Below are 25,466 nucleotides of genomic sequence, written 5' to 3'. Positions count from 1 at the left end.
AAAATATAATTGGTTTAATAATCCTCAATACAAGTGCACCCCAGTTGTAAACATTTTCAAAATTGTATCAATTTCATATAAACTCTGATGTTCATCAACACTTAATATATATTCCTCTAGGTTTTTGCAAATTAAATTTGATTTTGAGTCATTTGTAACTCCATTGTAGACAAGATCTACCAAATAAAAAGGCTGAAACACAATGTAGTTTCCTCAAAATAGGTTTTTATGCATGATAAATCTTTCCCCTGCACACTGCTACATTCTTAAATGTGCTGTTGCTGAAGTTTCTCCATCTTTGCACCACCAAGTACTCATTGCAGAGACTGGGTAAGCCAACAACTGCCTATACAGGACATCAATGGAGAAAATTCCTGCCAATGACCTGGAATTGAGCCAATGTCTTGCATTTAACAGTTAGATGCCCTATTGATTGGACCACTGTTCTTTTTGAATGTGCAGAGAATAGGCTTGAGTTGCGAATTGATGAAATAGATAAGAGCAAGAATAATAAATACTTGCAAATTTAATTAATGTAATGTTCAGGGAGCTTTCACATGATGGAAGCAATCAAAGAAAATATTATGAGTATAATTTTATATTGGGCATGTGTAAAGATTCTAAACAGTGATGATCCAACATTGATAACATGTCTGTAATGTTTGCTATCACAATTTTACAGCATGTTTATATTTTATTTTTTAACCTAAGTGCTTTTTCCCTGAACAGCCTAGATTTGTTGCTTCAGTCTGAAAGCTCCCTAAGTCAGGTGCACTGTAGCACTCCTAAGAGATCAAATCAATGATCACAAGTAGGGCTAGGAAGTTATGACAAATCATCTTTTTTTCTGGGCTTTGAAGACCTGATAGTCAGTTTCATTTCAGTTAGAACCACTAAACATTGTTTTTATTTTGCATTTTGTAACATTTTCCAGCCTTTTTTGTTTGTAGGCCATTTTTCAGTATTTTTTGCCATCTTTATTGCATTTTTGAAGTTTCTTTTTTCTCCTTAACAGTTTTTTCATGAATTTTAAATGCATTTGCTATCATAACTTACATATTTAAATTCACTAACATGGTATTTTAACAAGTACACTATTAATCGTAAATATGGTCAATGCTAAAGCACAATATTATTTTTAACTGAAATCTTTGGTAATGGATTTTGTGAAATTCATTGTGGTAAATTTACTTTCCTACCAGCAAACTAAAAATAGAATATAAAAAAGGAAAGTTAAAAATTTGTACTTACGTATGTGAGTATAGTGCTCTTATTGTAGAACGACGTTTCAGAGATTGACTATCTCTTTCCTCAGGTTCGTATAAAAACTAAGTACTTGGCATAGTACTGCGTCAAAAATGTAATATGAGGATTGTGGTTAAGGGTTGGTTAGGGTACATTTAAAATATTAAGTTTTTGCTATTAGAAGTACGTAAAAACCAAGCCGTTCCCTAATAAAACTTGTACAGTAGACCTATTCACAGGTAAAAAAGTTAAAAATCTAAAAAACCTGCATAAATCACAATGCAACCTGCAGGTTTGGCCTTTCCTACCCAACTGTGCTTATCCATCCACATGAAGGTCAATTCACAACGAATATTTCCCCTCCCCTTAATTTTCTCGTTTCCCCTTATTACATCACAAATCCAACGTGAATTCACGTTCCTCTCTTGCAGCTTGCATAACTTCCGGAGTGACGTGGAAACCGATATTGGGTTCAATCTTCCAGGCTTTATCCCATTTTTTGAGGAAATTGATCCACCCTTCTTCCAAATTTCCTTCGTCCCTATTAAGATTATTCTTCCCCCCCCTACAAATACTCGCTGTTTCATACACGTTTCTTCCTAATTTCCTCCCCTCTTTTCTGATTATCTCTTTTTTTGCGATTCTATGCCCACTTTCCAAAATGTGTTCTGAGAGACCCGTTTTGGGAACTTTTTCCCTTATGTCCTTTTCATGCTCGCTCCATCTTTTACCCATATTTCGGCCCGTCTGTCCTATGTACTCCTTCCCGCATTGGCATTCTATTCGATAAACCCCCTTCTGTTTTTCCGGTATTTCCCTAGTTGTCTTTCCTTTCTTATAATCGGTGAAGTATTTTTCTACATTCTTTGGTGCTTTCATCCCGCAAACGATTCCAAAATCTCTCGTTATTTTTCCGATTTTTTCCGATACGGATTGATGGTAAGGGATGCCAACGTACTTTACCCTCCTATTTTCGATTTTTTCCCCTTCTTTTTGATCCCCTTCTTTCCTAATAATTTTCCGTGCTCTCTCCGCAATCTTATCCATTTCTCTATTTGTGTATCCGTTTTTTAATCCTGTTTTTCTTATCCACCGAATTTCGTTGTCTTTTTCTTTTTCATTATTGCATAGTCTACCGGCCCTAATAAAAAAGTTAAGGAATACGTTTTTCTTTGTTATTTCGGGGTGCGCCGATTCCTTGTTAATATATAAGTTCCCCGATAGGGGTTTATGATGTACTCCTGTTCTAATCCTATTCCCTTCTTTCAAGATACTAAGATCCAGGAAATTGATTTTTCCATTGCTTAAGTTTTCCCTAGTGAAGTTTATTCTTTCATCTTGTTTTTCTAATTCTTCAAAAACCTTGTTCAGTGCTACCCCCTTTCCTATAATCAAGATATCATCAACGTATCTCCCATAATATTTAATACCCATTCCTGTTTTTTCCAAAGCTGCCTTCTCAATGAAGTGCATAAAAATGCTCGCTACTATACCCGAAATGGGGTTTCCCATCGCCAAGCCTTCTTTTTGTCTATAAATACTGTCATTGACATAGAAAAAATTATATTCCGTTACAAGGTTATACCATCGTACATATTCCCAAGCAGTTAGGATGTCTATTCCTTTTTCTAACAGCCACCTTAGTAAACAATCTCCCGCCCGCCCCCTCGGTACACTTGGGTATAAGTTAACAACATCAAAGCTACTTATTGTGTCCTCGTCATCAATTTCCAGATTTTCTATACATTCTTTAACTTCTACGGCATTCCTAACGCTATATTGGGTGTTCTCATTTACCTTCCTTATTCTTTTTACCAGCATTTTTGCTAGCCCATATCCCGGATGTTCGTATGTTGGTATAATAGGCCTAAGTGGTATGCCTTGTTTGTGTGTCTTAGGTATTCCAAAAGCAATTGGTATGTTGCCAACTTTAATTTCCTTAATAAGGATTTTCTTTTCGCTTGTGCCCAATGTAATGCTTGTCTCTACCCCTTTTTTGATCTCTCTTCTAATCTTATTAATAGGGTCTTTCTCTATTTTCTCAAAATCGTTACCTTTAAAGCTATCTTCTAATTTTTGGTGATATTCCTCTCTGTCCATGATAACCATCTTGTTTTCTTTATCAGACCTAATTAGAAATACGTTATTCGCCTTCACCCATTTTCTTACATTTTTTAAATCGCGTCTTAGGTTTTCGTTTACTTTCTCTTTCCGTGTTCTATCTCCCTACGTAATATTGTAGAACAACACTTGCAAAAAGAAATTAAAAAGGAAACGAACACGAAAGGGGGAGATAGAACACGGAAAGAGAAAGTAAACGAAAACCTAAGACGCGATTTAAAAAATGTAAGAAAATGGGTGAAGGCGAATAACGTATTTCTAATTAGGTCTGATAAAGAAAACAAGATGGTTATCATGGACAGAGAGGAATATCACCAAAAATTAGAAGATAGCTTTAAAGGTAACGATTTTGAGAAAATAGAGAAAGACCCTATTAATAAGATTAGAAGAGAGATCAAAAAAGGGGTAGAGACAAGCATTACATTGGGCACAAGCGAAAAGAAAATCCTTATTAAGGAAATTAAAGTTGGCAACATACCAATTGCTTTTGGAATACCTAAGACACACAAACAAGGCATACCACTTAGGCCTATTATACCAACATACGAACATCCGGGATATGGGCTAGCAAAAATGCTGGTAAAAAGAATAAGGAAGGTAAATGAGAACACCCAATATAGCGTTAGGAATGCCGTAGAAGTTAAAGAATGTATAGAAAATCTGGAAATTGATGACGAGGACACAATAAGTAGCTTTGATGTTGTTAACTTATACCCAAGTGTACCGAGGGGGCGGGCGGGAGATTGTTTACTAAGGTGGCTGTTAGAAAAAGGAATAGACATCCTAACTGCTTGGGAATATGTACGATGGTATAACCTTGTAACGGAATATAATTTTTTCTATGTCAATGACAGTATTTATAGACAAAAAGAAGGCTTGGCGATGGGAAACCCCATTTCGGGTATAGTAGCGAGCATTTTTATGCACTTCATTGAGAAGGCAGCTTTGGAAAAAACAGGAATGGGTATTAAATATTATGGGAGATACGTTGATGATATCTTGATTATAGGAAAGGGGGTAGCACTGAACAAGGTTTTTGAAGAATTAGAAAAACAAGATGAAAGAATAAACTTCACTAGGGAAAACTTAAGCAATGGAAAAATCAATTTCCTGGATCTTAGTATCTTGAAAGAAGGGAATAGGATTAGAACAGGAGTACATCATAAACCCCTATCGGGGAACTTATATATTAACAAGGAATCGGCGCACCCCGAAATAACAAAGAAAAACGTATTCCTTAACTTTTTTATTAGGGCCGGTAGACTATGCAATAATGAAAAAGAAAAAGACAACGAAATTCGGTGGATAAGAAAAACAGGATTAAAAAACGGATACACAAATAGAGAAATGGATAAGATTGCGGAGAGAGCACGGAAAATTATTAGGAAAGAAGGGGATCAAAAAGAAGGGGAAAAAATCGAAAATAGGAGGGTAAAGTACGTTGGCATCCCTTACCATCAATCCGTATCGGAAAAAATCGGAAAAATAACGAGAGATTTTGGAATCGTTTGCGGGATGAAAGCACCAAAGAATGTAGAAAAATACTTCACCGATTATAAGAAAGGAAAGACAACTAGGGAAATACCGGAAAAACAGAAGGGGGTTTATCGAATAGAATGCCAATGCGGGAAGGAGTACATAGGACAGACGGGCCGAAATATGGGTAAAAGATGGAGCGAGCATGAAAAGGACATAAGGGAAAAAGTTCCCAAAACGGGTCTCTCAGAACACATTTTGGAAAGTGGGCATAGAATCGCAAAAAAAGAGATAATCAGAAAAGAGGGGAGGAAATTAGGAAGAAACGTGTATGAAACAGCGAGTATTTGTAGGGGGGGGAAGAATAATCTTAATAGGGACGAAGGAAATTTGGAAGAAGGGTGGATCAATTTCCTCAAAAAATGGGATAAAGCCTGGAAGATTGAACCCAATATCGGTTTCCACGTCACTCCGGAAGTTATGCAAGCTGCAAGAGAGGAACGTGAATTCACGTTGGATTTGTGATGTAATAAGGGGAAACGAGAAAATTAAGGGGAGGGGAAATATTCGTTGTGAATTGACCTTCATGTGGATGGATAAGCACAGTTGGGTAGGAAAGGCCAAACCTGCAGGTTGCATTGTGATTTATGCAGGTTTTTTAGATTTTTAACTTTTTTACCTGTGAATAGGTCTACTGTACAAGTTTTATTAGGGAACGGCTTGGTTTTTACGTACTTCTAATAGCAAAAACTTAATATTTTAAATGTACCCTAACCAACCCTTAACCACAATCCTCATATTACATTTTTGACGCAGTACTATGCCAAGTACTTAGTTTTTATACGAACCTGAGGAAAGAGATAGTCAATCTCTGAAACGTCGTTCTACAATAAGAGCACTATACTCACATACGTAAGTACAAATTTTTAACTTTCCTTTTTTATATTCTGGATTTGTGAGTAACACGCGACAAACCTATAAAATAAACTAAAAATAGGGTGAAGCCTACTTTCAGTTTCCCTTGTTGGCCACTATTATTGCTTTAATCTGTGATTTTAAAGCAAAATTAGTCAAAACACACATATACATATATAGATACATACATACATATATTATCTGATGCACACAAAACAAAACTGTATTTTTAGATGCTGACCGACTACTGTATCGTCCAAGGTCCAGTCTGAAAAGAGGTGAATGACTTGCACAAAAAAAGCTTGTGGAGTATTTTCTGTAACCTTGAAGTTAAAATATAGAAAACTACATTAGAACATTGTTAGACTGGCCGCGGTGGCTCAGGTGGTAATGCATCTGACTACCATGCTAAAGGTCCCAGGTTCGAACCCAGGTCGGTTCAAATCCGGGAACTTTTCTAATGTTGGAAGCGGCCCCAGCACCCACCCAGCGTCGAATGACATGGGTAACTGGGGGAAACCCTGGAGGGGTAAAGGTGGTCAGGGACGTGATGCTGATCACATCACCCCACTCACGACCAGATCAAGAAAGTATGGGGCGTTACCCCTATACGCCTTCATGGCATGGTGCTAAGCACAGGGGAGCACTACCTATTACATTAGAACTTAATTGCCTTTTCCCTTTGCTTTGATAGTTTAAACCACCAAACAACAGATTTTATCAAATTATTCAACTAGTCTCTTGTAATTTATGAAAATCAAGCTTTCTTCTTATGGGTGGAAATTATTTTTAGGTCATTCTGTAGGACCTTTTTTTAGAATTTTTAGGCCATCAACTTCCGAGCCATACTGATGTTTCTGCAAAGCAGCATTGGGTCTCACCAAACCTCTCATCAACTGGAATTTAGGAGCTAAAGGCAGCCAGAGTATGGTACCCATAACATCATTTTTCATCAAAACACACACATGAATAATGATAAACACTAAAGTGCGCTTCAAATCTCCTGCATATGGCGATAGCCAATAGCAGTGCACTGCAGCGGTGCCATGTGGAAATCTCACACGGAAAAGAGACAGCGTGGTTGAGCGAAACGCCTTGTCAAGGAGAGCACGGCAACGCCGCACGTCTGTGATTCGCTGGTGCTGTTCAGCAGTTCAAGGCCATATGCAGGAGATTTGACGCGCACACTAGTACAGGCAAATGTGAGAAACGATTCCTCTTCTCATGGACCTGCACCTGGGTGTAATGTACAGAGGAAGCTTTATCTCTTTTTCTATTTTAACAGAATTTCCAGCATAACTTGAGATTTCCATATTCATTTTTGTAGGTTAATAGTGATAATAATGATGAATGATTATCAAAATAGATGCAACATTGTGTGAATCCTGAACCTTAGGTTAAGCACCTCTCCACTTAGTGTGTGAAATACTTAGGGGAGAGGGGATTGGTGATTTCATCCACTAAAAATGTTGTCCTACAAACCCCCCCCCCCCTGAATTTTCTCAGGAGAGTTTTTGTTATAACAACAAAGATAAGCAATTAGGTTTGACCTCAAATATACTTTACTAAGGACCACACACAAAAGAACGAAGTATATTGTCAGTCTCTGTGTGGTTGCATGCTTCTCTTTCTCAATAAAAGTAAAACAAGAGTGCAAGACATGTATAAGAATGAAATCTGATTTATGTTAATAGAAAACAAAATTTGCATAATACAACCATTTCAACTATTTTATAATTTATTGACGTGTAATAGTTGGTAAAGGAATTAGTTTGCTACTATTTAAATATGATACATATAAAAGTAACAAGCAATTTCGTGTATGTATTTAATGATACATATATTTTTAATATTTAGTCATTTACTTTTTAGATGTCATTACATAATGTACGTGTGTGAAAATGAATATCTTCATCCATCAACCATTCTTCAATGATTTTGCAACCTCTCTCTACACCGAGGAGGTTCCAATACTTGATGATTTTAATCTTCACATTGGATTGCGAAAATTTTTGCTTTACACATTATTATTTATTTTGGGATTACTACCTTTTGCAGTTTTTCCCATGGCTATCACCTTACACAGATATATCTAGTTTTTTCTTTTATTTTCTCTTGCTAGCCAGTTCTAGTCTTACTCTCAATATTTTCTGATTTGAATATTCCTCATAACTTTAACATGACAAATCTGCAAACACAATAGGAGTAATTTGCATAATGGTGATTTTTAAACATGTTTTTTTTTCTTCAGTTACTTCCAATTTTCTGATTTTGAGACACCCACCAATTCTGTCCTTTCTTTTAACTGATGCTGTTTGAAAAAAAGATGCTTAAAAAATCATAATTGCTTAATTTACTCCTATTGTGTTTACAGATTTGCTGTATTAAAGTTATGAGAAGTGTCCAAATTATTCTTAGAGTGTAGGACAAAAACTGGTGGGTTATTGCACAGAAACACATTCAACTGTCACAATTGAAGTAGGATATAATTGTTGGACTGGTTACTATGACAACGATATGAATGCCATAACAAACTAGTTTTCACGACAACTACCAGGTAGCTCCATACTACCTTTCATGACATCATGGTGTTTGTAAAATTTACATAGGAAGCATTGGAGGTATGCATGACCTGTCCTGTGGAGTTCAACTGAGGAACTGCATCAAGGTGGCTGACATGCTGTTTCTCTTTCACAGCAAAAGAATTTGTTGTGTTAGACACAAATATATGACTTACTGTGTAGAAATTTTACCAAAAATTTGTGAAAAGTCATTTATTGTTCATTCTCAAGGTGAATACTGAACATTCCCCAGAGTTTTAACATTTTGGTTACGAACCTGATATCAGTGCTAGAATCATGGTTGACATGTCGAAAGTTCCAGTGGAGGGTAAGAGGAGTACCAGAATGTAAAATGGTCATGTCTGAAATAAACTATTAGAACTTTGTTATTTAAAATGAAGATGTGTGGTAGTGTACTTTTCTAAATGTGTGAAAGTTATGAAAAATAATCCAGTTCTTGGTACACAATGAGGATGTAATATTTGGAATGTAAAGAAGCTTAATTGATGCAAATAAAACTCTTATTGCAAAAGGAGAATGGGCAAGATTGTAGTTCTAGTAATCCAAGTTACTGAGCAAACTTATTTGCTGCTTCACCCTTGATTGTTCAGTCTGGAAGGATGGGACACACTAGTACCAAATACCCATCCCTGAAAGTGATGATATATCTTGCTTTTTTTCCCCTCCGATTTTAAATATATATATTCACCTTGAAAATTAGTGATTACATTTTTAGACAGTTCACGTTGTTGTCAAGAGAGAGGACTAGTGTTCTGGGAGCATATATCTATCTCTCTCGCACACACACACACACACACACACACAACAGAAGTTGAATTCAAGTAGAAAATTAGCAAAAAGTATATGAAAGTTCACCTTTTCATCAAGAGATTGTGCTAGTGTATTAGGACCATATCTGTAAAGTGCTTCTAATCTGATACCAAATTCGATAAATACAATAGTTCACCTTTTTGCCAATAGATAGCGCTAGTGTGCTGGAGGTATATTAGGTGCTTATGATCTCCTGATACCAAGTTTCATAAGCATAATAGTTCTCCTTTTCATCAAGAGATAGCGCTAGTGTGCTGGGGAATACCTCTTAGGTGGTTATGATCTCCTAATACCAAATTGAGGCAAAAACGAGGAATGTTGTGGTTTTTTCTAATTTTTCAACATAAATTTGGTATCGGGAGATCATAAGTACCAAGGAGGTATCTTCCTAGTACACCAGTGCCATCTCTCGATGAAAAGGTGAACTACTTTGTTTATCAAACTTTGGTATCAGGAGATAAGTACCGAAGAGGTATGCCTCCAGCACACTAGCCCTACCTATTGACAAAAAGGTGAACTATTAAGTTTATCGATTTTAGTATCAGATCATAAGCATCAGCGACATATATTGACAAAAAGATGAACTACCAAGTTTGTCAAATTTGGAATTTGATCATAAGCATCAGCGCCATCTCTTCATGAAAAGGTGAACTACTTTGTTTATCAAACTTTGGTATCAGGAGATGATAAGTACCGAAGAGGTATACCTCCAGCACACTAGCGCTATCTATTGACATCAGATCATAAGCATTAGTGCCATTTCTTTGATGAAAAGACAAACTATTATTTACCAAACGTCGTATTCTTGCTCGATTTCAACTTTTGGTATGATGAGATCATAAGCCCCCCCCCCCCCCCCCCGAGGCATGCAACCAGTACACTAGCACCATCTTTTGGCAAAAAATTGAACTATTGTTTACAAAATGTACTTTTTGCTAATTTTCGACCTTGGAATTTTATATCAGATCATAAACACCATAGATACATGGTCCCAATATACTAGCACAATCTCTTGACAAAAAGGTGAACGAACTACTCTCTCATACTTTTTGCTAATTATCTGAATTAGATTTCTGTTGCCAGGGATAATAAGTAACCCCCCTCCCCCCCCCCCCAAGAGATGTATTCTCCCACAACACTAGTGCCATCTCTTTGACAACAATGTGATACTCTTCACTAATTTCAATCTTATTAATGGTTTTTTGACAATAGTTCACCATTTCATCAAGAGAGAGCACCAATGTGCTGGGAGAAAAACTTTCAGGAGTTTTCCTCCCAATACCAAATTGAGGCTCAAAAACTAGGGATATGTTTTTGCTCATTTTCATCGTAAATTTGGTACCAGTAGATCACGATAACCTGGGAACTATTCTCCTAGTACACTAGCCCGATCTCTTGACAAAGAGGTGAACTATTATGTTTACCGAACTTCGTATCAGGAGATTATAAGCACTAGCATTATGATGTTTATCGAATTTAGTATCAGGTTGTAAGCATCAGCGATATTTCTCGACGAAATGAATTATTATTATTAGGTTGGAATGTTGTTTACCAAATGTACTCTTTCTGGTTTCAACATAAATTCGACTTTGTTAAGAGGGGTTCATAAGCCCCAAGAAGTATGCTCCCACCACATTAGTGCCATCTAATGACAAAATTGTGAACTATTATTATTACCGAATTTTGTATTGGGAGACCATAATCCCCCAGTCATCTCTTGATGAAAAGAGGTTTACAAAATGTACTTTTTGCTAATTTTCAAAACAAATTTAGTATCGGGAGATCATAAGTTTTCTCTCTCTCTCTATATGTATGTATGTGTGTGTGTGGGGGGGGGGGGGTCCTCAGTGCATTAGCACAGTCTCTTGATGAAAAGGTGAACTATTGTATCATACATTTTGTTATTCTACTTGAATTCGACTTCTGTTATCAACGATCATTAAGTACTCAGAGAGATGACATCTCTACCCCCTCAGCATTTTTGGATGACTTCACGTAGAACCTTTTGTTCTGGTGACTCTTGGATACCTCAATCGTAAAAAAATATCTCTTCCATGAACAGGATATTTTCATGTCTACCTTGTGTGTGTGTGTCACTGATGAAGGTGTATGGCTGTTGCTCGCCAATTTCCTTGAGAGCCGGTGTGAGGAGGTGTCAGGTTAACTTGTGGTAAGCCCTCAGATGTAGGTTGTCCCTGACAAGACATCGACCTCCTGTCTCAGACAAGAATTTTCCACTTCCAGCAGGGGTTCTGCTAAATTCGTTCTCCAATAGCCTTGATGGCTGTTGCCATCCAGACAGTCCTCAGATGTCCAGATCTTTGTCTGTCCTCAGCTCCCTGGAATTCCTTGTACTGTTTAATGCTTCGATACACAAACATTTTTGAAACATTACATAACATGATTTTAGCGAACAGCATATTGATGCGTCTGGTGCAGAGTACACTCAACTTGCAAGAAATGCCAAAACCACATGCTAAGTGCTCTAAACCTGGTCCTCCTGACCTACAATTCCACTTTGGTCTAATAATGTGAATGTGGTTAGGTTAGGGGAGTCCAGTTTAGAGCTCTTAGCATTTAGTTTTGGAGTTTGATGGAGTTATTTGGGATTTTGAGAAACAATTGAAATCTGCACTAGTAGAACTGATATGAGGGTTAAGTCATAAGTCATGGCAACTATTTTTTTTCTCGCGAACAGGGGCCAAAGTATGGAATGTAGTGGGAACCATTCTAATTCCCCGACGGCGGGGAGGGAAGCTTCTCCTTCCGGACAGCTGTGACTGCGAGGCTGTTGCTGGGGACGAGCCAAGTCAAGTGGTTTCTACCTGCCTGCTACGTCACAATGGGCATCATGCTACGTGGAGCTCACAAGCCCGAACTGCGAAGGTTGTGGGAAAGAAATGAAAAGATGCGTCAGATGCATTGCACATTATGTGTGCACATTTCAGCAAGGGGATATGTGCATGGTAACTATCACATTAAAAAACTGCACATTTCAGTGCACAAACTGTATGAAATGTAAAAAGATAATGAAGTCAGTTGTGCTGCATATACACTCATCTGGTGAATCAAGTAGAATAATACTAATACAATACTAATGATAATACTAATATTAATAAATTTTGAATAAAATTAGTATATTTTTATTAGTATTTAATAGATATTGTGAAATAATCATAACCATGATGATCATTATTATTTTTGGGCCTTGCAGATGGTGTATTGGAAGCATCATCGACTTGTAATCAAGGGGTCCGGGATTCGATTCCCGGTGGAGGTATTTAGTGGTTCGGATCTCACTTTAACTGTAGATCCGGTCCCGATTAGCAATTCTGTGCATAAGGTGCACTTAAAACAACAATTGAATCAAACTGTTCAATTCTATATTGTTTTTACTATAGATTGCTGACCCCCCTCCCATCACAATTTTTTTTTGGCGACGACCATGGTAAGGAGTTTATTAAAAAACAAACCTATGATTTGCTCAATTTTTTTTTAAGTTAATAGTTATGTGTATACATTTGCAACGTGGATTTTTGAATGATGTGGTTATTCAGGTTTGCTTTGAATTTTATGTCTATTTTCATGGGCGTTTATTATAATTTACTGACAATGAATGTTCACTTTTGAGGATAAAGTCAAGGAAAGCTTGCCTTCAGTTCAAGTATAGCGCCTGCTGTAGTTCAAGCATGTTACATGTTCTACGAGGTTTAGCTTATCTACAAATAACATTGTTACTCTTTAAAGTAACGGTAAACTCTGGAAATAGGTTAAATTCCATAAAAAGGTAACTGTCTTAGTTACTTTTGGGGCAAAATACTACAACTGGTTTACTATTACGAAGTAACTTTACAAAGTCTGAAAGCAACAAGCTCACGAAATTTCATCTGTCTGTACGCTGGAGAGGATAAGTTGCTATTAAAGAAATTCAACTCATTTTCAATAATTCATTTTCATTTCTGTCACATGTTGGAAAATATTTGACTACATTAAAATTTATATGTAAAAATACTCGTCCAGGGAGATTCGAACTTTAAACGAATCATTATTTTATTAGCTCAAAATACTTTACTATTTTGTCTTTAGCGAAGTTAATCTGTTACATTACGTGCATATGCTTCATATAGGGCTATACTCACCTAACTTTGTGTTTTGCCAGCTCCTGTGCAGATTGGTTGTCGGCGTCTGTGGCAGAGTGGTTAGCATAACATGCTATGAAGCCAGGGGTCCCAGGTTCGAATCCCGGCTAGGACTTGGATGTATGTGTTTGTCCAAAATGAGTCAAGACGAAAATACAGTAAAAATTGACATGTCTGAAAATTTGAGAAATGTGTGAATGACGGGGGGATACTGATTGGTTAGCGCATCGCGCTACGATGTGAGGAATCCCGGGTTCGAATTCTGGCCTGGGCATGGATGTTTGTGAGTGTCCATTCATCAATTTCATCATATCATCACTCATCCTCACCTTCGCAAATTAGCCAAAGGTGGCACAAGAAGCGAAGTAAAATAAAGAAATTCAATCAATCAGCTTTGTGTTTTAACTATTAATAGTAAAATACTTTGGGAAAATAATGGAAATTAACAAGTGCTTCTCAGGTTGCTGCCCGGTGATTTTGTTGAATTACTGCATTGTGTAATCTATCAACTTCGCTTTCTAAACGTAAAAACAAATTGATGATATTGATAAAAATGATCATTTTCACAGGATTCAAATCCCTCTGGTCTACTGGCAGACGCATTATCAATCTTACCTTGACATTCCGCACTGTAGTGTTGAGTTACAATCGTATTTTTAAAATATATAATCACATGTGCTTTGAAAGTAATAAATCCTTCATTCCTCTCGAAATCCATGGAAACGTTTATTACTCCATATATATATTCCCTTCGATGAATGCTGTTATAGGAGTGTTGTGAGCACGCAAAAAAATGGTTCTCCAGCTTGCCTGGGATTTCAAGTGCACCAGGTGCTCATTGCAGACACCACTTGGCTCGTACCCAGCGACAACGTCCTACCTGTCTTGAGGTGAAAACTTCCCCACTGTCTGGGAATACAAATGATTCCCACTGTACCTTCGAATGAAGCCACCAGATGAAGTCTGGATGCAGGAGACTCTCGTAGGGAAGCGGCAGAACACAGGACATTGGACAACAGTGTTTTATTTTGGCATGAACAACAAGTACACAAGATTACACTGTTTAACAACCTTCAAAGTATTCACCCAGGTTATCCACTGTTCGTTGCCAGCGATGGGGCAGGCGCTGAATACCATCCGCTGCATGTGCAGTGCTTACTTGTGCTACCTTTCGCTGAAATACTGTTACGATCTCTTCTTTGTTGGCAAACTGTTTCCCATGCAATGGCTTCTTCACTTTGGGGATGAGATCATAGTCACATGGACTTAGATCAGAAGAATAAGGCACGTGTGGAAGAACCTCCCATCCCCACTGCTGTAAGCGATGCCTAACGATGTCCGCCGTGTGAGCTGTCATGTAGGATAATGGTGTTGTCCAAAAGTTCTGGACATTTGGTCCGTACTGCATGGCGCAATTGTGACACCAAAATCGAGTGTAATACGCTGCATTCACAGTTTGACCCTCACACACTGGATGGCACACAAGAACACCTTGACAGTCGTATGCCAGAATGACCATAACTTTTGTGGGCGATGGATTTTGTCGAACCTTATGTTTCCATGGTGACCCAGGATGATGCCATTCATTTGACTGTCGCTTGAGCTCAGGTTCGTAGACACATGCCCATGTTTCATCGACTGCAATGATGCAATTCAACATGGCATGTCCCTCATTCTGAAACCTCACCAGATTGATGTGACATGTTTCGTAGCAAATTCACTTTTGTACCTCCGTTAAGTGATGTGGCACCCACTTTGCACCAAGTTTCCACATCTGTAGGTCCTTGTGTAAAATGCAACACACTGTCAATGTCGGTATTCCTGTATGCAGTTGTAATTCCGCCACAGTCCAGTGCCTGTCCTCAGGTAAACACTGTTCAATCACAATCACCCATACATCTTTGTCCTTGGACACAGGATGCCCACTGCGAGGCAGATTGGCAGTTGACACCCTGCCCCGTTTGAAGGACTCCACCCACCTCATCACTGTTCGATAGGGTATGGCATGCACACCCAGTGCTTCCCATATCTCTGTATGGCATTCCCATGCATTTCTGCTGCGGAGACTGCTATTTTAACATACAAACGTTGCTCCCGCTTCATGACCTCCATTTTTGAATGCTGTCATTCACCGACTGAGCTTGGGTCCGTGCTTACTACCCCACCGTTGATCACATACATCATCTGGTGGCTTCTTTCGAAAGTACATTCCATACACTTTCAAACGTATATCTTAGATTTTTCATGTTGTCCCCTGTTCGTGAGAAAAAAAATAGTTGCCATGACTTATGACAACCCACGTATGTATCATGGTAGTGAAGTCAGATGAAAGGAAATTCTGCTACAGTTCAACATCCTAATATACCACACAGACTACTTATGGAACTGACAGGATTGATACATGTTGCTAGACACACTTGAGGTAGTAGAACCCTTAATGCACTGAACATAGGATCATTCTCTCTTACTTTTGTAATACACTGTCTTCTCTCATGCACACTGGAGATGCCTAAATATTCACTTGTTTTTGGACATTGAATTACTGCAATGAGATGAACTGTTGCAAATGTCTATCAAGCTCTTCAGGCACCTCTGGAATAATTTTCAGTTATTTTTCAAAATCCCACTAACGCTGGCATTAAGGTTCACTCTGCCAGCACAGAAAACGTCTCTAACTTTGAAGATCCATTCTAATATTCTAAATTGTGGGAAAATAGATCTGCTTGACTATGTACAATTACTTAATTTTGCTGTTGTAGAGATTTGTAATAGTTCCATGGCATCATAACCATATTTTCTATTCTGAATATGTTGAAAGCGGTGCTCAAAGTGAGGGGGAATGGTAATCCTCTGATATCAGTCCGTTTCCCTTGAGTTAGAACCGGAAATTTTTAATTTTTGCACACTTTTGATATTTTCACAATATTCTATTTTTCTTTATTTTGCATGTTCCCCCTAATAAGACAAATATTTACATTTCAATGTAATAGTATTCAGAGTGTATACGATTTTGTAAAAATGAAATTCCCTGACTTTCCAGATTTTCCACACCAAGAACCAAAATTTTCCTTCCTGGAAGAAGGAAATTATATTTCAGCTAAATGCTTAGAATCTCACTAAACATAATACTGGAATACCTACTTCACAAGTAGAGAAGGGAAACTCAACAGTAATTGACTGTTGGGTATGGGGTGGGAAGCAAGTATCAGGGGTGAGTTTTTATGTGATACTTGATCATTTACTAATGACTAACAAATAATTATTTTTTGAAAAATCACACATTACTGCATAAATAATACATAATTATAGTACAATTTAATAACACATGTATTGTTCAAACTATCAAACTGACACAAAAAAGAAATTGTAAATTCTCATAGCCACCTATTGTAGTAGATTTCTACATGAAAAATAGTTAAAATTTTACTCCAAGAACTGGTAATGGTCATTATATTAAACTGAAGTTTAGTTTGTCAACAACTTTTAAATTTCTTGCTCGTCCTTTCTTCCTTTCTATGTTCAAGAACCTACTTTTAGTGAACTACTACAAAAATGTTGACCTTTTACAGACAGTACATTTCCCTGGCATCTCCACGAAAAAAAAATTCCCTGAATTTTCCTGGTTTTCCAGACTGGTAGACACCCTGAACCAATATTTTGAAAACCTGATTGTTAAATTAATTAAATTGTTAATTAATGCCAGTGAAAATTTTGAAGTGTGTTAGTTAATACGGTGCCAGTGAAAATTTCAAAGTGTGTTAGCATTAGTTCAAGGGTATATCAGATCAGCCCCAAAATTTCCAAAGATCCTCTTAATGACTAAAATATTTTTTTAATCAATTACACAACTATTTTTAAAAAAAATACAGAAAAATTACAAAATATTTCTACTGAAGTTTCCATGAAGTTTTCAGGAAAACTTCTGTTGCACAAGATCCCACCAGGATATATGAAGGGCAGTTCATTTCACGACTTGAAATTCTTAATGCTACAGAGAATTAATTCTTAACAGTCTCTTTGTAGTGAAGCTTCCTTCTCATTGTGTGGACATTGCAAAATCTTTCTTACAATTACTGTGCCATTTTCTCAAGAATAGTGTACCATTTAAATGTGACCTTGGTTCATTTGTAAAGGTTTTTTTGGGGGGGCTTCTTTTAAAACTTACATTTTATCCCACATTTGAGCCACAGATGGTTAAGATTTTCACCAATATCGATCTCTCTGTCCACCCTATTGCCTCCTGTAAAAAGTAAGTTAGTATTGGAGAAGCTACCTAGGTATATGCAAAAACACATTCCAAGTGGTATCCACAAGTAATTAGATATATCAAAAGAATAGGTTTAATATTTTTCATCCTACAAATGTCGACAATATACTAAATAAAAAAATGGTTCTACAGAAGATTCGAACCTTTGATCTTCAGACAACTGAGCCACTTTTTTGGTACTGCCCATAGTATCTGATGTACCTAGATAAGTATCTTGTCTTTCTGATGTGTTACTACATTATGACTTTACAGTTCGTCACAATGAAATTCAATTATGTGGTCTTGTTCATAGGCATCTTCAAAAACACATCCTGAATAAATACAGAGAAACTAGTACTCACTTTTTCCACAAAACTGTTTTCTTTTGTAGTTCTATTAATTTCAGTGGCCCCTGCCACCATTCTTGTTGGAACTTGTTGCACTGTTTCTTGGCATGCTTCTATTGTTTTTAGAAAAGCAACAGTGCAACAAGTTCCAATGAGGATGGTGGCAGTGGCCACTGAAAATAATAGAACTATGAAGAAAAAAAAAACAGTTTTGTGGAAAAAGTCTGTACTAGTTTCTCTGTATTTATCTACTACCGTGTCTCTCATTTCCCAAATATGTACTACACATCCTGAAGTTGCATATTATAAATATTTGTAAAAATATATTCATGCTGCTTACAAACCATGTATTCAAGAACAATTTCTTGGTGTATACTTAAAACAAAAAACCCCAGCTACCAAAATTACTGCCAATATTAGATCACCTGCCATAAAGCTTCAATATAATTCACTTATTAAGAATAAATCACTCGCACACCCTTGAAACTTCATACTTGCACACCACACCCATGAGTTGCATCAGCAAAAGCCTCTGCAATCTTAAAAGCTGTCGCATTCAGACCAACATCATGTATATTGCAAATCATTGCCACCACTATACCTTTTGGTGGATTTTCTACTCCTTGAGACCTTTTCGGAGGTAGAATAAGAAGTACACTACTGGCCCCCATGGCACCACCAGTGTGACCCACATAAAATGGCTGCTCTAATCCACCTCCATAAGGCATCCTATATGGAACAACACTCCAACCCATGCCATAACCATCATCAATCTCATAACTCTTCTCGGTTTTTGGTGCTTTTGTCCACAATTCCTTCATAGTTTCAGGCTTCAAGTAGCCAGGTACTAAGACACTTGATTCTTTTGCTTCTGCAACCTGTGAACTAATAGAATTGTTCTGTCTGCTACCAGGTACTTGCACAGTTTTTTCAACGTAGTCCCCTTCATTGATTCTTGTGATGTACTTATGTTTGCCAGCATACTGATAGCTGTACAACATTGCATTCCCAAACTTCATGAGGTCACCGACTGTAGATAAAAATCCACCTCCAGCCCATTTGTAGGAATTGTCCACATAAGGAGCATTAACATTTCGCCCTCTTTTGTTCTTTGTGTAGTATCTGGAAAATGAGTATGATTTAATACAAATTGTGATTTGATATTATGCCACAACCAACATGCCCATGTATAGTCTGCACACTTTTGGATTTTACAGCCCCATATTTTCAGTCTAGCATTACAACCCAGAGGTATCTGTGACTACATTTTGTATAGTTCATGTAGCAGATGCCATCTCATTGTTGCTTTTCTATGTATATACTACTGAATAGTATGGAAACCAACCTCAATGTAAATTTGATATCATTCTTACCATGCTCTTTCACACTTAAAAGAGCAGAAAAAAATTTAGACTTTTTGAAATAAGCCATGCAACTGTAGCTCAAAAAAACCAAAGGCACAGTCTTGCACTTTCTGAGTAAAGCTGTGAAATATATATAAAAAATCTGCATAATCGAGGCATCAATATTGTCAATATCACCATTATTAAATTTGTCAGTATTAAAATATGGATTTCTCACAAGTAAGCTTATGCATTATATTGCTTTTGACAGCAATTTAGAACAATCAGCACATAGTAATGCAATGTACTGTATAGGACTGACAATTGCCCCTCCTCGATTTGTACAATAACATTTATTTTGCTTTCTTCTTATTGACAATGTCAGATGTCAATTTAAAATGAAAAGGTAGATTGGTCAGCATCTTTGATTTGTTTGAAAGGATTTCTTCTGCAAATTTATCAACAGCTGAAAATTGTACTCACCCCATAAGAAAAAGCATTACCAGAACATGCTGCCATCTATTCTCTGTCATTTGAACTATTTTCAAAGGAAATAACTTGTTTTGGTTCTGAACAATTGAAAAACATGTACCGTTGTGTGTATGTAAATAACAATGGCAACAAGAATCATTTATCTGCTCAATGGCATGCCCAAGATTTTTGAAAGGAGGTGAGGGTACATATACTTTTTTTTAGTAGTTGGGCCATATTTTGCTATGGACCAAAAGGAAGGGTGTCAAGCCCTACCAACCCCCTCCCCCCCCCCCCTTGGGCATGCTACTGTATCCACTTCAATATGAATGAAAATCTAACACAAGTCCTGGCTATGACTCTTTTTCAAAGAATAGGGGAAGAATTCATAAAGTACTTTAGAATACATTTCTTTCCCAAATTTATGCAATTCTGAATATTTCCAAAAAAATTATGCAGCGAAAGCTATATCAGCATGCCAAAATCCTGCAGTGAAAGAGTTAATAATCTAGAACTTTTCTTGTGCAGTAAAAGATCTCAATCTGCTTCCTTTTGCACTGTATTCCTAACCATGCACCTGCACAGAAACAAGAAAGAAATTACTACTACAATGAGTTAACACTTGTAATGCATAAACAAACTTTCACTCGGACATATTAGCATCATTCTGCTGATGCATTAGATTGTCTAAACTCATATTCAAGAGATTCAAACACTTGAAAATTTGGGTTCTCAGATTACCCATCTTCTGCAGCTCACGAGACCTTTCAGTACATATAATGTCATCATCATTCTCACCTGGAACGGTTGTAGATAATTGGCTCATTCTCATCAAGGTAAGTATTCTTCATTCCCATCACTTGAAAAAACTTCTTCATTAATTTAGGAAATTTTGTTTTGGTCACTCCTTCTACAACTGCACTCACCAGTGTCCAACCGTGAGTTGAGTACAAGAATGTGGTCCCTGTAAAGAAAAAAAATACATATATGCTACTGCTATGATAAGCAGAACAACCAAAACTTAAGATCAATAAAGACTGAAAACAATACATCCCAGTTTTAAAGGTCTCCAATTAGTTCATTATGAATTGCTTACTAAATGAACTGACTCCAGAATTAGGTAATTATGTGTAAAAAAATTCTACTTTATGTATAAAGTATGTACAATACGTAAGAAATATTTTTGAAAACTAGATACCATCTACGTCAACAGTGTTTCAAAGGCAACAGATTCCATTGCAGGAGCAATGACAGAGGTAAAGCAGCAAGAGAGACAAATCAGGTGAAACCAGGGCTAGCTCTGTAGCTCAGTTGGTAGAGCATTGACGTAGTGCCACAGACTTCAAGTTTTGGTTGAGCCTGCATTTTTCACTGAAATTTCTATGTAGTGTATCACGAAATAAGGTTATTTAATTATTGTATTACTACCAATAGTTCCCTGTCTCCAACATATAGAAGACCATGGACCCCACTGTGGTAGAACTCGGCAGAATATGAACAATGAAGTCATCAAATGCAGTCTGCACCCCATCTAGATTTTGGAACTGTCGTATGATTGACCAGTAATTGCGACAGATGATAATCAGTTGGGGCATTTCTCTCTGTTTTATCTCTCTCCCCCTCTGCTTCTTTCTTTCTTTCTCGGCTCTCTCTTTCTAATGTCTGGGGAATAAGGCGGACACATCAGTGTTTCCAAACCAAGGCAAAGAATGGTGTCATATGTGACCTTAGCCATGTGTGGTCTCAAATTATGTGCTAAGTAGAGGACACCTTAGCAATTAACGAGTGCTGGTGCCATGTTTTTCAGTTTCTCATTAACACGTTTCAGCTGCTGAGAGTAAACAGTTGCATTGATTGTCTGTCTAGGTGGCAGCAGTTCACGATGCACAATACCCTGAGCAGTCCACAAAACACAGAGCACAATTTTCTTTTGATGCAGTGGTGATTTCAGTTGTTTTGGAATGGGTCCATATAATGCTAACCAATTATGACGGTGCTGTGGAGTATCATGAAGAACCCACTCCTCATCGCATGTCAGCACTCTGTCCAAAAGAGATATTTTTCCAGACATGACAGTAAGGGAACACAGGCATCTGCTTGCGTCATTTCTTGAGCTGCAGTCAAGGCATGTGGGGCCCACATGGAATTCTCCCAAGTCATGCCATGTTTGTCTTAATAGCCACCTGCAGAGCACCATTGTCTATTGCTGTTGGTCTTCCAGCATCATTGAGGAATTCATTGCAATTCTTGAATCTCTTAAACCTCCGTTGTCCTGCCTTTTCATTCACCACACCATTGTTGAAAGCCTGGCATATGTTTTTCCATGCTGCTGCCCCATTTGTTCCAAGTCCAAACTCATATGGCATTTAGGCCCTTGTACTGTTTGGAGTACCCATTCTACACCTGTTCTCATTGATGTTCACATGGAACTGCACTGAGCATAGCCTGCTGGATAAACATGTATATGGCCACCAATTGATTATTGCCTTGTCTTTCTAAACCTTGGAACTCTCAGTGTGTAAATGCATGATGTTCGACATTGCCAGAAACCAACGGAACCTTCTTGATTATCTTTACAGAATGCATATAAGTCATTTTTATGCATGTACTACTTGGGTATTTTGTACAAACATTACAGTTAAATTTCCCTTGTTCTCTCCTCCCCACCCCCATTACTTGTAAAGATGACAGACACCCAGAAAATACATTTCAGAGGATTTCAAACCCTTATATCCTATAATTCAATAATTTTGAATTTATGAGGGTCATCCAGAAAAAAAAAATGAATGTTTTGATGTAAAACACAAACGACAAATGGTGTGTGCAAAAAAATATATAGTACAGAAACTACATGCTTTACTCTACTTCTCCACATATTTGCTATACCCATTCAAGCCCTTATCATAGCATCATACCAGTTGGTTGATACCATCATTGTACTCGCTTGCCGCCTACCATGTAGTGACAGCATCCTTGAGTTCATCAGCTGTGGCAAAGTGCTTTCCAGAAAGAAGGAACATTCGACTGTAGCACACTCGACCTACGTTGCCTCCGTTTGAGCCAAGCAGCGAGACTGTGCACACGTGTACGGTATCAAGCTGTGAACCCTGTACATGTGTGACAAATTTGAGAATCTTACCAAGTGTGAGGTGCGGAGTGTGGTAAGGTTTCTGAATGTGAGAAAAGTTTGTGCCATTGAAATTCATAACCAAATAACAGAATTGTACGACTTTCCATATGAAATTACTCCATCCTTTCCAGTATCCTTGTTTACCATAAAATCAAATTAACTGTTATTGAGACTGGTAGTGACTGTAGACACTGAATTTGAAACCACACAAATTAGCTATATTCTATATAAACTGTATATAAATCCACTCTCTAAAGACATGTACATGGAATATTTTTTGGATCAAGGACACATGAGGGGTGGGGGAGCACAAACCTGAAAGAAAAAAAGATACAGTTATAAAAGAATACCATGGAAGGAAACTGACATTTAGATATCTAAATTAGAGAAAACAGGAACGTTTATGATTACCTGGTTCTGACATTAATTCATCATTCTGAAAGAGTTGCAATGCCTTCTCTACTGAATCATATTTTTCTTTAATGAAGAATTCCGGTATCCGATCTTCTTCTTTCAACTCTGATTCAACACTTCGCTTTCTCTCAGCTGTATTCTTATCTTTGCTGTTTTCTTCCTTTTCATTAGATTGCTTTACATAGTGTCTAATTCCTCCTAGATGGCTTACTAGCATCCTTGTTGTAAGTGTCACCTAAAAATATGAACATAAAAGAATACTTGAAGGAATCAGTAAGTTGAATGTCTTCTACAATACATCATATTTTTGTAAAAGTGCAAATGTTCGCTGACCTCAGGTCATTATCATATTCCTATTCAATCATGTATTTTTGTACAACAAAGTTTTCCCTTCCTGAAAGATTCTGTGAGTGAGATCTACTCACAACAGCATAGCAGCTAACACAGTGACTTGTAATCAAAGAGTCCTGTATTCAATTCCCAGTGGGGCCAAGTGCTGTAGTTTGGATTCCACTTTAAACTGAAGGATCAGTCTCAATTAGTCTGTCCAAGCATGAAAGTAGATTTGTAAAACAAATTTTTCTTTTGACATAAGACAGTGGAAAGAATATACAGCAAGTGTGTGTCTAAACGTACATTTTCACATTAGAGAAAATTTAGTGTGCACTATTTTTCAGATGGCTATTAGATCTTAATATTAAAATTGAACGAGAAATTTATTTCCTACATTTTCTCTAAGTCTCCAAAAGCCCAACAACAAGAACATAGAAAAGAGTAAAGTCTGGTGACTTGCAGTTTACTGACATAAAGAAGATGTGAGCCAGGTCTCTTGATGCTGGGTAAGGGAAATTCAAAACTTTAAGACATTTTATCTTCTTCGACTTCACTCTGTTCACTTGGTTAAACTTTAAATGTATGATTATGTCTAACATTTGGTGGACTGAGCCTGTCACATTATGCTACCACCTTTTGGAAACTGGGCTTTCCCGGCAGGTGCTTTTTGAATGTGCCAAGAAAAAACTCTTGAAGAAAACTAATTCTTGTAGAGGGCTGAAGTCATTTTTATCTTTGTGCTGAATAACAGTCCATTCAATGGTAATGTATTTTATCCTTGTTCTCTCCCAAAATTGAAAGTTGGAAAAAGAAAGAAAATTGAAAATTTTACATATACCGGGTGGGGCACCTAAAAGTAGGACCGGAAATATTTTGTGAACAACAATAAATATTGAAAAACTGCTTTCGCAGATATATAGGTATGAGAGGGGTTCATGAAATTAGTGGACACAATACGTTCAACAACGTAAGGAAATATGGTTTTCAACACAAACTTAGTTTTTTTTAATGGAAACCCCATTTTATTTTTAGCTCATTTGAAAATACAGAAAAATTTATTATGACTGAGCCACCGCGGCCATATGCATACTAAAGATAAAAAAAGACAACTGAAATATCATGTATAGTTTTCAAGAGAAGGCACGTTAATTGTTGCCAGCCACTGCTGGTGGAAATATCGACCATCTGGCATCATGGAGTATACATGTGGTGGTCAAAATTTCGACCGCCCGGTAGCTAAAGGTTAATGGGTTATTGTTCCAGGTTTGTACTATGGGAAGGGACCATTAATTCTGAGAGGGAATTGGTGGCAATCGTTATACACCAGCTTTCCAAAATTACAGAAAAATTTACAATTTCTTGCAATAAATTCCCTTTTTACAGATTTTTTTCAACATGTGGGACAGTAGCGTCATGTTGTTGATTAGTGGTTGTTTGCCATGATTACTTGCAAATTTTAAGTGATTTGCGTCCACACGTCTCATGCCAGAAGCACTTTTGAATAACAATGAAGACCTTTTCTTCTTAAAAAAGGAACACTTTTGTAAAAACAGTTTTGAAAAAAAAATGCTACAAATAACTACAGTTTTGTTATTCAAATAGATCATAAAATAAAATGCATAATAATGAACAAAAAAATTGAACTAAAATATCGTCATCTTTTTTGGAGATATGATTGTTACATGTAATCATATGGTGCTGATCCACACCAGGGTTCCTCAAAGGAGTATTCACGTGCTGGTTCACATTATGGATCAGTGGGCAATAAGAGGTTAACAATGGTATATTTCTCCTTACCATATAAAGTGTTGCATTACTGACTGCAGTACAATGTGAAACTGTATATACGAGAGTAGAGAGTCAAATATAAAATTTGAACCACAAAGATTTCAGG

The 25,466-nt window shown here is 37.2% G+C and overlaps 1 protein-coding gene across 3 annotated transcripts in view; it reads right to left on the bottom strand.

The window, feature by feature from the left end:
* Nucleotides 1-17,614: 17,614 nt before the first annotated feature.
* Nucleotides 17,615-25,466, bottom strand: part of LOC146003258 (serine beta-lactamase-like protein LACTB, mitochondrial) — a 35,832-nt gene continuing 27,980 nt past the window's right edge. For all 3 annotated transcript variants that reach the window (XM_083141446.1, XM_083141455.1, XM_083141465.1), the window contains 3 exons: nucleotides 23,237-23,474; nucleotides 20,494-20,659; nucleotides 17,615-19,003 (listed from right to left, as the gene is read on the bottom strand). In XM_083141446.1, coding sequence (XP_082997572.1) covers nucleotides 18,370-19,003; nucleotides 20,494-20,659; nucleotides 23,237-23,474 — 1,038 coding nt within the window. In that variant the 3' untranslated portion in view covers nucleotides 17,615-18,369. The remainder of the gene's footprint in view (nucleotides 19,004-20,493; nucleotides 20,660-23,236; nucleotides 23,475-25,466) is intronic.

This window comes from Lepisma saccharinum, chromosome 1 (genome assembly GCF_977018435.1).
Source record: "Lepisma saccharinum chromosome 1, izLepSacc3.1, whole genome shotgun sequence".
Lineage (NCBI taxonomy): Eukaryota > Metazoa > Arthropoda > Insecta > Zygentoma > Lepismatidae > Lepisma > Lepisma saccharinum.
Note: the sequence above shows the minus strand (reverse complement) of the source record. Positions and strands in the feature narration are given on the sequence as shown.